Raw genomic sequence first — 15,584 nt, 5'->3', positions numbered from 1 at the left:
ATGGGGGGGGGGGGGGAGGTCTTAAAAGGGGGTTCTACTGTATGGTTTTGTTGATGCCGTTTATTTTAACTTTCCTGGTCAGAAGTTCCATAATGGTTAGGAAATTATATGTGTTGATTGCTGGGTGTGACAATATGTGCATTGAATTGTGTGGATGTTGTGACGTAGACAACTCGATATTTTCTTTTAACATTTTCTGTATTAGTTTAATGTATACCCTGTCTGATCATGCTGTTGTTATTTTTTAGGACAAAGGCAAAAATGCCTGTATTTTTTCATGGCCATTTTGATGCATGCTGGCATTTGTGAATCTGAAACTGACCTCAGATGTCACGAAAACTTATGTCAATAAATTTGAGTGAATAGTATCCATATAAGGTACTATTTTTACCTTTACTCTGTCACAGGTTGCCTGGAGAATTTTTTTTAACCGTTCTACTTGATTTCTGGAAACAAAGTTAGCAGCTGAAATCATGTGGTACAAGTGGAAGTAATTGCATGTAAATCTATAATTTTGTATGTACTGTTCTGCCTGTGTATAGGTGTTTTTTTTAATAATTTTTATAGGTTCTGACTCTGGAAGTGTGTACATGCAGTTCCTGTGTTGAATTGTGTGCAGTTGTTACATTTCATTTCTTGGTTTAATTATTTTTAGCTCTCATTGACACAATCATGTTCTAAAGTATCTGGAAGTGTGTTTCATTTTATGTACTGAGTTCTTGTGTTTATGTCAATGTAGCACTGCCATTGCATTACATGTATTTGTTTGTTGAAATTCTTCTGTTTCTTGCTTTTCTCAGATCTCCTTTGCATTATTTTTGGGAAGTGAACGAGTCAGTACCATCAGTTTGAGATGAGCAAAACATCTGAGAAAGCAGGGTCTTAAATTGGGGGTCCTTTATCTTAGAGTCGGGGTAACACAGGGAGCATGCCCCTGATGGCTTTACTGTGACGGCGTAAAACAAAACATATCAGTTTGGGGTCATAAAAGGGGGTTTCATTGTACTATAACCCCCGCCCCCCGCGGGTTAGGGGGGAGAATTTACCGATGTCGTAAGAGGCGACTAACGGATTCTGTTTCTCCTTTTACCCTTGTTAAGTGTTTCTTGTATAGAATATAGTCAATGTTTGTAAAGATTTTAGTAAGAAATGTTAAGTCCTTTGTACTGGAAACTTGCATTCTCCCAGTAAGGTCATATATTGTACTACGTTGCAAGCCCCTGGAGCAATTTTTTGATTAGTGCTTTTGTGAACAAGAAACAATTAACAAGTGGCTCTATCCCATCCCCCCCCTTTCCCCGCCGCGATACAACCTTGAAGACCGGTTGAAAACGACGTTAAAACACCAAATAAAGAAAGAAAGAAAGAAATTGTACTATAGCAACTTGCTGTCAGTTGGCCCTAGCTATTAGAATGTGGCCCTGTTAGAGTGTTTCAGCTGTTGCACTACTTTTCCTGGCAGAAATACAAGAAATTCTGTATTGTTGGATATCTCATATTTCTATACTTTCACCTCTGGAAATCATTGTTGCTTGAGTTGAGGATTCGATATGCATCCTTTTGGTGGGATACATTTTTGGTGCGTTTTGTGTAAATAAGTTAACTGGCATAATACGACTCTAGATTGCAGTGTTTGTATGACTTAACTCTTACCAGTTCGGGGGTTTTAGGGCATATTTTACGGTGCTGTTGATGCCTACTTGCCGAGTGGCTATCTGGGGTCATATTCTAAATGAAATATAGAAAGTTATATATCAAATGAAAGGAAAATGAATAAGATTTTCATATTTGCAAAGATAAGTGTGCTATCTTTAAAGATAAAAAAGGTTATGGGGGTGACAACATGATTTTTGTTGAAATTTGTACGCCCATTTTTTGGAACACGTGACAAACACAAAGAAGACATTTTTTTTGTGTTCAGTTTATTTTAGATATGCTGCTACCTAGTCTGTTTTGGCATTCATTTTACATAGTCAAGTTTTGACTAAATGTTTTAACATAGAGGGGGAATCGAGACGAGGGTCGTGGTCTGTGTGTCTGTGCGTGTAGAGCGATTCAGACTAAACTACTGGACCGATCTTTATGAAATTTGAAATGAGAGGTCCTGGGAATGATATCCCCGGACGTTTTTTTCATTTTTTCGATAAATGTCTTTGATGACGTCATATCCGGCTTTTTGTAAAAGTTGAGGCGGCACTGTCACACCCTCATTTTTCAATCAAATGGATTGAAATTTTGGCCAAGCAATCTTCGACGAAGGCCGGACTTCGGTATTGCATTTCAGCTTGGTGGCTTAAAAATTAATTAATGACTTTTGTCATTAAAAATCTGAAAATTGTAAAAAAAAATAAAATTATAAAACGATCCAAATTTACGTTCATCTTATTCTTCATCATTTTCTGATTCCAAAAACATATAAATATGTTATATTTGGATTAAAAACAAGCTCTGAAAATTAAAAATATAAAAATTATGATCAAAATTAAATTTTCGAAATCAATTTAAAAACACTTTCATCTTATTCCTTGTCGGTCCCTGATTCCAAAAACATATAGATATGATATGTTTGGATTAAAAACAAACTCAGTAAGCTAAAAAGAATAGACATACAGAAAAGCGTATTATCCTGCTCAGCGCGACCACTACCGCACTATTCTGCATGGCTTGTCGATATCACTGCCTTTGCCACGAGCGGTAGACTGACGAAACTACGAGTATGTGGTCTTGGTGAAAAAAGCAGTGCGTTCAGTTTCATTCTGTGAGTTCGACAGCTTGACTAAATGTTGTTATTTCGCCTTACGCGACTTGTTTATTTTACCCCTGAACTCTCACCTGGCATGAATGAGTGAGACAGCTAAGAATGGTTGAACTAGTCTTCTGAGATGATAACAATCCTCTGAATCAGTTTGATGCCGATCTAGATGTATGAAGTGGTTCATTTTCATTTTGTATTAAGTGGTTTGTGTTCCCATAACCCCTTGGGCGGGGATAATAGCTCAGTTGGTAGCGCGCTGGATTTGTATTCAGTTGGCCGCTGTCAGCGTGAGTTCGATCCCAGGTTCGGCGGAAATTTATTTCACAGAGTCAACTTTGTGTGCAGACTCTCTTCGGTGTCCGAACCACCCCCCGTGTATACTACATTGGGTGTGCACGTTAAAGATCCCACGATTGACAAAAGGGTCTTTCCTGGCAAAATTGCTTAGGCACAGTTAATAATAAACCATACCCGTGTGACTTGGAATAAGGCCGTGAAAGGTAAATATGCGCCGACATGGCTGCAATCTACTGGCCGTATAAAATTTCATCTCACACGGCATCACTGCAGAGCGCCTAGAACTGTACCCACGGAATATGCGCGATATAAGCCTCATTGATTGATTGATTGATTGATTGTGTATAAACTTGAGCAGAACCAACTACGCAAGTCTTTGCTGTGAACAGAAATTTATCAGTGTGTACATGTTTTCAAGGTGTAACCCAAGTGTTATTGATGTAGTCTATTTGTAAAGCTGTGTTTTCATATAGCGACCTGATGACATCGCAACAGTAGAAACAAAGAAGGCATACTTGTTTTCAAATGCGTGGCCTGGGGGCTACAGGGTAGCGATGTTCGAGCAAAAAAAAACTGCTGCCAAGCAGCATTTTCACCAAAAGTGGGCAGGGTTCTACTGTCCTGCCTTAATCTTCACAGTCCCAATAAAACCAGGTTAAAATTGGAATCTTTGTTTACTGTTATTTTGTGAATCGTGCACGTTTTCCTAAATCGCTCTTTTTGAGTCACTTGAGAAAAAGTGACTCTATGTAATCGGTCAGTGTTAGTCTGTCCGGCCGGCCGGCCGTCCGGCCGGCCGTCCGTAGACACCACCTTAACGTTGGACTTTTCTCGGAAACTATCAAAGCGATCCGGCTCATATTTTGTTTAGTCGTGACCTCCAATGACCTCTACACTTTAACGATGGTTTCGTTGACCTTTGACCTTTTTCAAGGTCACAGGTCAGCGTCAAAGGAAAAATTAGACATTTTATATCTTTGACAAAGTTCATCGGATGTGATTGAAACTTTGTAGGATTATTCTTTACATCAAAGTATTTACATCTGTAGCCTTTTACGAACGTTATCAGAAAAACAAGGGAGATAACTAGCCTTTTCTGTTCGGCAACACACAACTTAACGTTGGGCTTTTCTCGGAAACTATAAAAGTGACCGGGCTCAAATTTTATGTGAACGTGACTCATTGTGTTGTGAATAGCAATTTCTTCCTGTCCATCTGATGCCTCATATAATATTCAGAACTGCGAAAGTGACTCGATCGAGCGTTTGCTCTTCTTGTTCTAGTAAGAATTCCTTCTGAGGTTATGAAAGCTGGCACCAAGTGTGTGTCGCTTTTGAGCAGTTAGTGGACATAAAAGGCGTTTTCTTTCTCTTCATATATATATATATATCTATTCTCTTCTGCCATGATTTTTTCACGAAAAGAGTTGACCTTAAATGAAGCATGCCTGCATGAGTTTTGATTAAGATTCATTCGTACGAGTCAAGCCAGAAAGGACGAGACCAGGCTGCTGCACTATTTTTAATGGAAACACACCAACTAAAATTTGCCTGCTGTGCAGCCTTCTCGCTGCGAACATACATGTCCCTTTATGGAAACATAGCTTTCGCCTCAGAGGTCAACTGACAGGGTTATATCTCACGTGTTTAGAGACCCAAGAATTCAGCTTGGTAATGTATGATCCGGTGAGAAATAAGTTTGGAATAAGATTTCGATTTTAGCCGAGCTTTGCGAAAATTGTACAAATCCGGAATTGGGATTTTTACCAAAATTATAAAAAGATCTAAAAAACGTTTTGTATGCAATAGATTAAAACCCACTACAGATCTGTTTACCCCCAAAGCTTGACAAGAGTAATGGTCAAGTAAAAAAATAGTAATCTGATGACCAAAATAGTAATCCATTGGTTACAAACGCCAACATTAGTAACACAAACCTAATTTGAAGCACATTCTAAAATCGTAGTCTGGACTCAAATGGAGTATTTTTTCCCCAACATCCTAAAAAAATAGTAATAAAATACTCCAAAATAGTAAGGGTAAACAGGTCTGCCACTAGATTCCACAAAGCTCAAAACGTTTTCCTCATAACCTTTACCATAGGGTTGACAATTTTCTGTCATTCATCATAGTGTTAAGTCGATAGAGACCTGAAGATTCACTTTGTCAAAATTGAAAATTTAATATTAACAGTTGTTAATATTGCATTGCTGCAAATGAATCATTTGACCATATTTATATCAGGCAGACAATAGTTTCTTGTATTGTACAGAAAACTATCTGTAGTATGGTGAGGAAGTAAGGTGAAATCAGGTAATATTGCCATGATAGACTGTCTCATATGCTTTCAGTATGCATGCAAGTTTACATTTTATTATTTTATAATTGGAAATGTGCATGTGTTGATGTATGTATGGTGCTGATTAAGACAGTTTTTGTGAAATCACACGGCTGTTTCGCTGTATGCGAGTGCATGCATGTCTGGCTGTGCATGTGACAAGGAGAGAGAGAGAGCATGAGAGAAAGTTTCACAGCACTACTGGCCGGAAGACACCAGCCTGGGCACCAAGCTCTGGGGACCCACTGCCGATCTACAGAAGACTGCGGACTTCTTGGCAGCCACCGAACTGAGGATTTAACGGCCATAACATCGAACGCAGAAGAAGATTAAAAAATGAGGCTGTCAGCGCAGTATGTGCCGCCTCAACTTTAGTTATAAGCTGGATGTGAGCCATCAATGACAAAGACACACAGTCACACACACACCAACTTCAATTTGCGCCTCGATCACCACTATTTCAGAAGGCATCCACAAAATTGGTGGAAACACATACACACAGTCACACATACTCGCACTTGTCGCAGGGCTAACACCCAAAAAAAGTGAAAAACCTGAAAAGCCAGGGTCCACAGCGGCGCTCCCCAGAAGCTGTGGCTTTTTTTTTTATTTTTTATTATCTTGTAGGGACAAAGAACAAAGTTTAACTTTGAGAAACCAGATTTTCCGGTTTTAAAAGTTTTCAAAAACCGTATTTCCGGCGAGAACCGGAAAGGTGTTAGCCATGCATACTCTCAAATCAAGAAAAGATTTGTTTACTGCTGGTTAAACCCAAACACTTTCGGGAGAATTTTGTCTTTAATTTTCCACAGGTATAAACCAAATTAGTAAGACAGACTTTGCAAAGAAATCACAACGAGAGAATAAAAGCAAGGAAATGGGCAAAAATTGTACAGCACATTTCACAATGGAAAATATTTATGAACGTTCTTCAGATCTTCTGCCAATCACACTCGCTGTGTGCAGTATGTACTGAATTACATCCCTCTGTGCAATTCACTCTCATCCTTAAATCTTTTCCAGGTATCCTTCTTCAATCTAACATGTAAAAATGGAATCAAAAAACAAGAATTATCAGAATGTTAAATTATTGACAAAACGAAACGTTACGTTTACTAGTATGTCGCCTTAGTTTTGTCAATTAAACTTTGCAATTACCTACAATTCTAGTGTTTTTATTCTGAATTTTGGATTGTTAGCAGTTGATCTGCTTGTGGATTTCAGGTAAAAATGCACATTCACCCACAATTAACAGATACCTACTTAAAACCAACCATGACTGTACTGAAATTACAGACTCATGTTCACAGGCAGCAGATCTGTGTTTCACAAACAAGCAACTTTTACAGTCAAATCATTTTCAACCTACTCCAGCAGGTAAGCATAGCCTGTCATTGTATACAGACAAGTCACACATGTTCTTGCAACTTAGAAACACACACACACAAGTACACCTTTTTTAACTGTGAAAAGAATGATGTTCCATCATCATACGTGTATTCATTTACAATTGTTTCTCCAACCTTCCAAGACATAGTCCTGAAACAAGCTGATGAACAGCCTTTGGAAACATATATTTACACCACAATAATCATGACACATTGGACCACAACAGATTTAACATATATTTACACCACAATAATCATGACACATTGGACCACAACAGATTTAGATTACAACCTTTTGATGCGTTCATTATATACAAAATATATTAAACAAATGAGGAAAATTTGAGAAAATGATAAAAACAACCAAAAGAGATTAACTTGGCAGCCACAAATTTAAAATTCAATTCTGCATTAGCATTATCCGGCTTGATTTAGAATAGAATGTGCTTACTACAACAATAAACTACTAATACATGTGCATCGAAGTACTTGATAAAACTACCAGGATAGATTTGCGAGTTGGAAATGTGTGCATGCGTTGCTCAAGCCAATTAACTCTTTGAACACTGATTAATTTACAAAACAAAATTCAACAAAGTACTATGCTCTCACTCTTCAGCTTCAGTTTAACTCATTGACAAAATACCCACAAAAGTATTACAAATATATGAGGCATGGTTTCATTAGCAACTCTCTTTATTTTCCACTTCCCTAACTTTATACACTCTTTGTGCGCGACTGAAAACTAATTGCTTTGAAAAAAACAAAATTATCCGGAATAAGAACCAGATTACATGTGTTATCATACAAATACATTTTCATTTCCCAAAAATGTTGGTGCGATGCAAGCTTCTTTGCAGCAGATATTATTACAATTAATCACACACAAATTGTCAATAATAGAAAAAGCTGCAAATTAAAAGAATATCTCTATTATCAGGACATAGGTAAATCCACTTAAATTACTGACAGACTGACACACACTGAAATCACAAGTCATGATTGCGTAATGAGAAATCCTAGTTAAATGGTGCATTAAATGTGCCACTTATAATAAATAAATGCAGCATTACCGACTTGTAGATGTAAATTCTACAAAATAGTAAAAGTAAATGGCAACTAAAAAGTGACAACAAATGACCACAAATATCCTAGAGATCCAAAACGTTACCGAAGGGCATAGGCTGGGGACGTTAAAGGGAATGAAGCAGTCAAATAAAGTCATTCCCAGATTTTGGTGCGAGTGCGCATTAGTAGTTCACAATGTTTGCCGCTTGGGGCGGTGCACAGTGTACCGATCAACGCATTATCCTTCTTTCATGTCTGTCCTAAGTTTGAAAAGCTAACATCAATCAGTGACAGGCAGAAGTGATGTTTGATAAAGGAATCGGCATACCGTTAGGCCAGCAAAATGTTTCATTGTTGTGACCTTCGAGTATTTGGTACACGTAACATTGTACACAAACTGTGCCAGCAGGCATTTTGGTGATGCTCACACGCTTGGCAAGACTTATTCTCATCTGACTCTCGAAAAGGGTGCATTAGGAAAATGCAAGGAAACGAGAAGCTATTGCCTCCATATACACATCCCGAAGCGCTCAGAAGGTCAAAAAGATTCTGGCAGACAACTCGCACCCTGCTTACAAGTTGTTCCGGCCCCTACCCTCGGGCAGGCGTTTTCGCTTGATCAGGACACGCACCACGCGTTTCAGAGACAGTTTTTATCCAAGTGCAGTGCGTGTCCTGGCTCCTTAAGTCCTCTAACTGCCGTTCTTAGTTAAAATTGAGCTTTTACTCAAGGTTTATGTCCTGGTATCTTGTGAGACACAGCCGTCAAGCCTTTAAATACCTTATTTCTTAAAGTTCACCTACCCAGTGTAGTATTGTAATAAATGTTTTGGTTTTAAAATTATTAAGGATTTGTGATTTTAGTTATTGTCGTCATAACTGATGTCTGATACATATATAATTCTTACTGATACTTCTATACTGTTTATCTTACGCATATGTACAATTGATGGTTAAACACGTTTTTGTTAAGGAGGAGCATGCTTGCGCGTGTGTGCTGTTGTGGGTTTTGTGTGGGGAATGTATGTGGGCGTGCGTGAGCGTGTGTGTGACTGAGATTGCAAGCGATGTTTGGAAGGGCGTGTATGGATTGATTGATTGTACTCTGGCCAAAACATGTCCCTAGTGTACTGCACATGGTTGAAATAAAGTCTTATGTCTTATGCTATTCAGAGTCAACACCACAGAGTGGTTCACACAATCAACTCAGCTGACATCACAAAACATCAACTTTTGTCAAAATAAGATCAAAAGAACTCTTGTCAAGTCAAGAGGATTGCACTTGAGATACGTCTAATGCTGTCACAACAACAAAACTATTCCTTCAAAAATCCTTTTCAAAACAAAAGGAAAATTTTGACTATAAAGAAAATAGCCTGTTAGAAAATATTGTAGGAAACAAATCATACAAAAAGGAAATACCTACACCACAAACAAAAGCAGTATTTCACAAATGTTTTACAAATATACATAAAATGGTAAAAACACAGATCAAGATATTTCACAGGAATGCCTGCACACAGTGGAAAGCTTGTTTAAAAAAACCATACCAAAGCGTTCATCTTCAGGGTTTAAATAAAGCAGGGATTTCAAAATAATTTGGTATAATATGGGATTTGGAAATCCACGGTCACAGGAGATTATGCATATTCACAATATTCAGTAAAAAAAAAAAAAAAAGTTACTGGGTTCACAAAAAAGGAGTGCAAGACCACAGCTAAAAAAGAACAGACTCAACTGACTCAGTTGAAAGAATATGGATTAGGCCAAAAAAAATAAATGCTTTGGTTACGGTTTCCCGACCGACCCTAACTTTTTGGGCCGACCCTAAACTTTTTTTTTTGGTCCTAAAGCTAAAAATAAAATGAACCAAACACATACATACACACACAAAAAACCCACACACACACAAAAAAAACCACCGAAAACGACAAACACCACGGCACAGAGAAAACATCGATCGCCGGCGAGCAAGCCCGACAAGGGACACCACTCCGCTTTTTACAACTCCCATATCCAAGGGAAGTCAGTCTCGTGCGTTCGTTCGTTGCGCGAACGTAAAAAGATGTCGTCTGCATTTGCAATCGTATTCGGAAAGTGCGTTCATATCGAACAAACACGACTGATAAGTCGGTACTCGAAGAGTGCAACCTTGGTGGACATTTTTCATGATTTTCATCCAACTTTGGACGGCAAACTGTTCGGGATAAAATGTGTTGGGTCGACGAAAATAAGTGCCGAGCCCGAAGACTCTTTCGAACTGGACTTTGGCATGACTCTCGAAAACTATTTTTATCATTTCAAGAGGGACCAACCAAAACAAAAACAAAAAAACAAAAAAAGTTTAATCGACCTACCTACCCTATTTTTTTTGGCCATGAAACCGTAACCAAAGCATTTTTTTTTTTGGCCTTAAGAAAATTAGCTCACCATATAAAAAGTATTTTTCAAAAACGGACTGAATTGTAACCTCATGTTGCAGTTCTTGCTCAACTTATGCCAAGGAATCATAAGTGCCAATTATACTGATGAGCAACTTCAAATGCTTCCTTAACGCCCATTCTTACATAGTAACTCACAACTGGCAAGAACAGACGTCATTAGAAATGCAAGTAAAGAAGGAATATGGAATGTTTCAGTGAACAATTGTCCACACTGGAATAACTTACCAGCCATGACTCAAACATGGGCTGTCATGTAAATGTTAGAAACAAGGAACAACACATGCCATGGAAGAAAAACCCAGCAAAAGACGTACAAATAGATGCACTGTGCCGACATGTCTGAGTTACAATCAAAGCAATTACAATTTTGTACTCATTTTAAACTGATCAGAAAAGAGAGGAGCGCTATTTTAAACATGGGTATATTTTTCTGCCATTCATGATGTCTGATGAGGAAATCTATTTTTGCAGGAAAACCTCTTCTTAAATGTCCAACATTCTCAAAATTGAACCCAAAATCACAACCACACCTGTGCTAGGAACTATTATCCAGTGATGTTCCTAGGACTGGAGGGCAACAGGACAAAATGTCCTGAATCAAAAAAACTAATAGGACATCATGTCCTGACTACAAAAAAACAATAGGACATTCAGATCAAGCGAACCAATCATGGCACCTAACCTTTTTAGATGACTGAGAATATATGAATAAAGGCAAATAAAAACTGAACAGTTCCAAATTTATTTTAATATTTTAAATGCAACAGTGTTCAGTAGGGTTACTTTCACACACACAGACACATGCTTCAGAATGTCATAAGTGATCTTTCACACACACTGACACACACACACACACACACACTATGCTTCAGAATTAATGTCACAAGTGACAAGTGATCTTTCACACACTTCAGAATGTCACACGTGATCAGTTTCAGTGAGCTTGAACTGCTTTCTATCCTTCTTTAGCTTCCATCTCCGACGGGGCCGAAGGCCCTGCAACTTGACTGTCCGTGTCGTCCTTTTTTTTAACAAAGCCACTCAAAAGTGTCTGCCCTTTTCCCACGCAAACCTTTTTCTTCGGCGGCATCTTTGCAGAAATGTGGCGGCGGAAGTAAAGTGTCGCTGTCAAAAGTAGCAAGAGTTGTGGCTCTTGTAATATTGTTCGGTCGAGAGTTGCATCCCTTGTGTTATTGTTCGACCGAGAGTGAAAATTGAAGTTTAAGTAGGCCCCGATTCGAACTCGTTTTAACGGGGTTTGATACTTCAGTTTGTACAGATTCTTCTTGCAGTGACCGCTCTAGACGTAATACTATCGGACAATGACCGCTGACTTCGCGATCGGATCGGACATTTGACGGGACAGAGGTGTTTGCAATCGGTCATTTTACAACCTAAATCGGTCTATGACCGATGACCGACGCCTCAGAACATCACTGATTATCTTCACATGGAGGTACATTGTATGACCCAAAGCAAAGACTTCACAGAAAAAGTTCTGTGCAAATTGTTATACTAAGAGTATAGTAACATTTAAATGCAGACTGTACTGTACAATTGGCGAGTGTAACATGCACTGAGAGCGGATGGAACACCTGCATTAGACATAGATCACAACATTGTTTCATTCGGGAAAAAAAAGGAAAAAAAGGCAAGTGCTTATGTTTGTCACAAAGAAAGAGTCATAACAAGGTCAAGTGAAATGGCAATGGCAAAACAGTGCAATCAGAAGGCAAAGGCAACATGCATGGACGCTTCTGTTTTTAAAAAAACCAATGAAGTAACATGACAGCACTTTAGCTTTACTTCTCTATGAATACAAACATAATTCATAGAAAATAATGGCTAAGTGACAATGGATCATTGAGTTTGGTTTTCAGGCAAGCGTACAGGAAAAATACACACAAAACACTGATATTTTAGTTTCAGCTTCCAAGCAGTGATGTGGAATGTACAAACATTACTGGATTCGCTTTTCAGGCAAGTGTACAGAAGGAATGCACACAAATGACTGAAATTGAAGTTTCAGCTTGCAGGCAGTAACGTGGAATGTACAAACATTACTAGATTTCTTTACACATGTAAGATATTATATGGGTGATGATTCTGAAGAACAGACTAACCTAACCCTTTACCTCTCAAGACAGCTTGAACCAAACTGACATAATACTCAAGGATTCCGCAAATGATGTTCATGACCATTTCACCGTATAACAGTCTCATAGATGTTTATGATCATTTTACCATGCACCAGTTCCCCAGAGATGCCATAAACACATCAATCTGAGCTGGATCAAGAGATTTCCGTGTGCTTCATATCTGTAAAGTACAATGAACAAGATGTGACACAATAGTTTTGTCAATATTACACAACATGTTATTATTTGCAATCCACCAGTGATGAACTTTTTGGGGAAAAACGCAAGCTAAAGCTTAGTATGCACAAGACAATGACAAGGAAGATGATGACCAAAAGAAAAGAGATTCATGTGTCTTCAATTACATGGCAGATCTGCAAAACACTAAATGAACTGAACTAAAATCAGCTTAGTAATTAAAAAAAAAAATTTTTTTTTTTTTTTAATATGACAGAATGAACAAATGGCAGGCAGGAAAGAAAGAAAATGAAAGAAAATGAAAACAAATAAATCCCCAAAATCGGCGTATGCTGCCAGAATGGCAGGGTAAAAACAGTCATACACGTACAAACCCACTCATGCAAAAACACGAGTGAACGTGGGAGTTTCAGCCCATGAACGAAGAAGAAGAAGAAACAAATAAATAAATAAAAGAGAGCAAGACATTTTTTTAACATTGTCTCTACTTTGATTCACAACCTATTGCGTATTCTTGAGACTCACAATTGCTGATAAAATCAAAAAACTTTCTTTACATTGATACAACAACTGGATTAGAAAAAGTTTAGACTGCCAAAATTTACAAAAATCCTTGGAAAAACAAAGAATTACAAAAAAATCATAAATTAAAATAATAATAAGTCGACAAATACAGAAAGAAATAAACAAGTATACAAACAAAACAGCAAATTAGTTTAAAAAAAAATCAATAATCATGCTCAAACTCAAAAACTGATGTATCATACACCGCGTTTATTCTGGATCCTGCAATGTACAATAACCTTAAACTACAGATGCTAGAAAGAAGATCTGTGTGAAGCACTGCATGGCCAGGAGTTAATGAACGAGTAATGAAGCCTGGGTATATATTCACACCAGCGCCTGGTTGTGTGAGAAGAAACACATTGCAGTGACGGACGAGGATGGGCAGAGGCAGTGATGATGAAGACTGCAGTCTAAAGCAAGCGATGGAGGTAAAAGATGATGGAGAGTTTCCAAGGCTGAACAAATCATCTATGTCAGAGGCAGTTTCTCATGCATGCGAACGGCAACAAAGGGGTTGTCATCATCCTGAAACAAACAACAATACCGTCGACTGCCAAGATGGTACAAAAACTCTTAATTTCTGAATAGACAGTTTGGCATGATGCCTCTGACAGTAATAACCTATTGTCAGGATTATGTTGTATCCAAGATGATTACATGTACAAGTCGCGTAAGGCGAAAATACAACATTTAGTCAAGTAGCTGTCGAACTCACAGAATGAAACTGAACGCAGTGCAACGCAGCAAGACCGTATACTCGTAGCATCGTCAGTCCACCACTCACGGCAAAGGCAGTGAAATTGACAAGAAGAGCGGTTTAGTAGTTGCGCTGAGAAGGATAGCACGCTTTTCTATACCTCTCTTCGTTTTAACTTTCTGAGCGTGTTTTTAATCCAAACATATCATATCTATATGTTTTTGGAATCAGGAACCGACAAGGAATAAGATGAAAGTGTTTTTAAATTGATTTCGACAATTTAATTTTCATATTGAATTTTATATATTTAATTTTCAGAGCTTGTGTTTAATCCAAATATAACATATTCATATGTTTTTGGAATCAGCAAATGATAGAGAATAAGATGAATGTAAATTTGGAACGTTTTATAAAAAAAATATTTTTTTTACAATTTTCAGATTTTTAATGACCAAAGTCATTAACTAATTGTTAAGCCACCAAGCTGAAATGCAATACCGAAGTCCGGGCTTCGTCGAACATTACTTGACACAAATTTCAACCAATTTGGTTGAAAAATGAGGGCGTGACAGTGCCGCCTCAAGTTTCACGAAAAGCCGGATATGACGTCATCAAAGACATTTATCAAAAAAATGAAAAAAACGTATGGGGATATCATACCCAGGAACTCTCCTGTCAAATTTCATAAAGATCGGTCCAGTAGTTAAGTCTGAATCGCTCTACACACACACACAGACAGACACACACACACACACACACACACGCACATACACCACGACCCTCGTCTCGATTCCCCCCTCTACGTTAAAACATTTAGTCAAAACTTGACTAAATGTAAAAAAACAAACAAACTAGTTTAACAGCAGGCAAGCAGTTATAAAATAATGGTAATCTGATACCTGCCCTTGAAAGGAATGTCCAGTTCTTTTCCACAACCATCCGTATTTTATTTTAATTTTATTTTTCTCTTTTTTTGAAGGATGATAGAACAAACTTTTATTGCAAAATCTCAGTGCTCTTGTGTACATATAGAAAATCGTCAAGTTCTGGAAGAAAATGTTATACAGTAACAAATACTGTTTTGAAGACCTAATTTTCCCTAAAAAAATAAAAAATAAAAATTAAATAAAAACCTCTGCCAGGTGTGTACGTTGTGAAAGGGTGAAAACTCTTAGAAATATCAACGCAGGGTTTCCCACGTGACATCATAGACCAGTAACTAGCGAGGGGTGTGTCTCCTCTAGTGGTCATTGTCCAGATGTGGAGACAAACCCATCGCTAGTCACTAGTGACAGGTCTGATGTCAAATGGGAAAGCGTGTCTCAATGTTTTCAAGAGTATTCACTCTTTCACAACCCATACAAACCTGACAGAGGCTTTTTTCAAACATTGTCTGTTGTGGGTGGCTACCAAATGATTCATACAACTACATGTATATCTTGCTTTGGCCAGCACATTAATTTTATGTGTGGGTAATTGGACCAACAACAAAAAATAATAATAATAATAAAAAATAAAAATCTGATATTAGATCAACCGATACCAAAATGCAGCCAGTACCAAGACTCAATTTTAGAGAATGTGCAAGAATAAAATCAGTCTGTAATAATCAGCAGAATGGAAGCACCTGTAACCCAAAACCTGCTTTCCCTTCATTCACCACAAGCATCCCACATTTCACAGCACCAGTGCAAC

The 15,584-nt window shown here is 37.9% G+C and overlaps 1 protein-coding gene across 6 annotated transcripts in view; it reads right to left on the bottom strand.

Annotated features, from left to right (window-relative positions):
- Nucleotides 1-7,455: 7,455 nt before the first annotated feature.
- LOC138964554 (endosome/lysosome-associated apoptosis and autophagy regulator family member 2-like) overlaps nucleotides 7,456-15,584 on the bottom strand; it is a 44,850-nt gene continuing 36,721 nt past the window's right edge. For all 6 annotated transcript variants that reach the window (XM_070336539.1, XM_070336540.1, XM_070336537.1 and 3 more), the window contains one exon: nucleotides 7,456-13,717. In XM_070336539.1, coding sequence (XP_070192640.1) covers nucleotides 13,661-13,717 — 57 coding nt within the window. In that variant the 3' untranslated portion in view covers nucleotides 7,456-13,660. The remainder of the gene's footprint in view (nucleotides 13,718-15,584) is intronic.

The sequence above is a fragment of the Littorina saxatilis genome, linkage group LG4, assembly GCF_037325665.1.
Source record: "Littorina saxatilis isolate snail1 linkage group LG4, US_GU_Lsax_2.0, whole genome shotgun sequence".
NCBI lineage: Eukaryota > Metazoa > Mollusca > Gastropoda > Littorinimorpha > Littorinidae > Littorina > Littorina saxatilis.
This window is presented reverse-complemented; position numbering and strand designations above follow the sequence as displayed.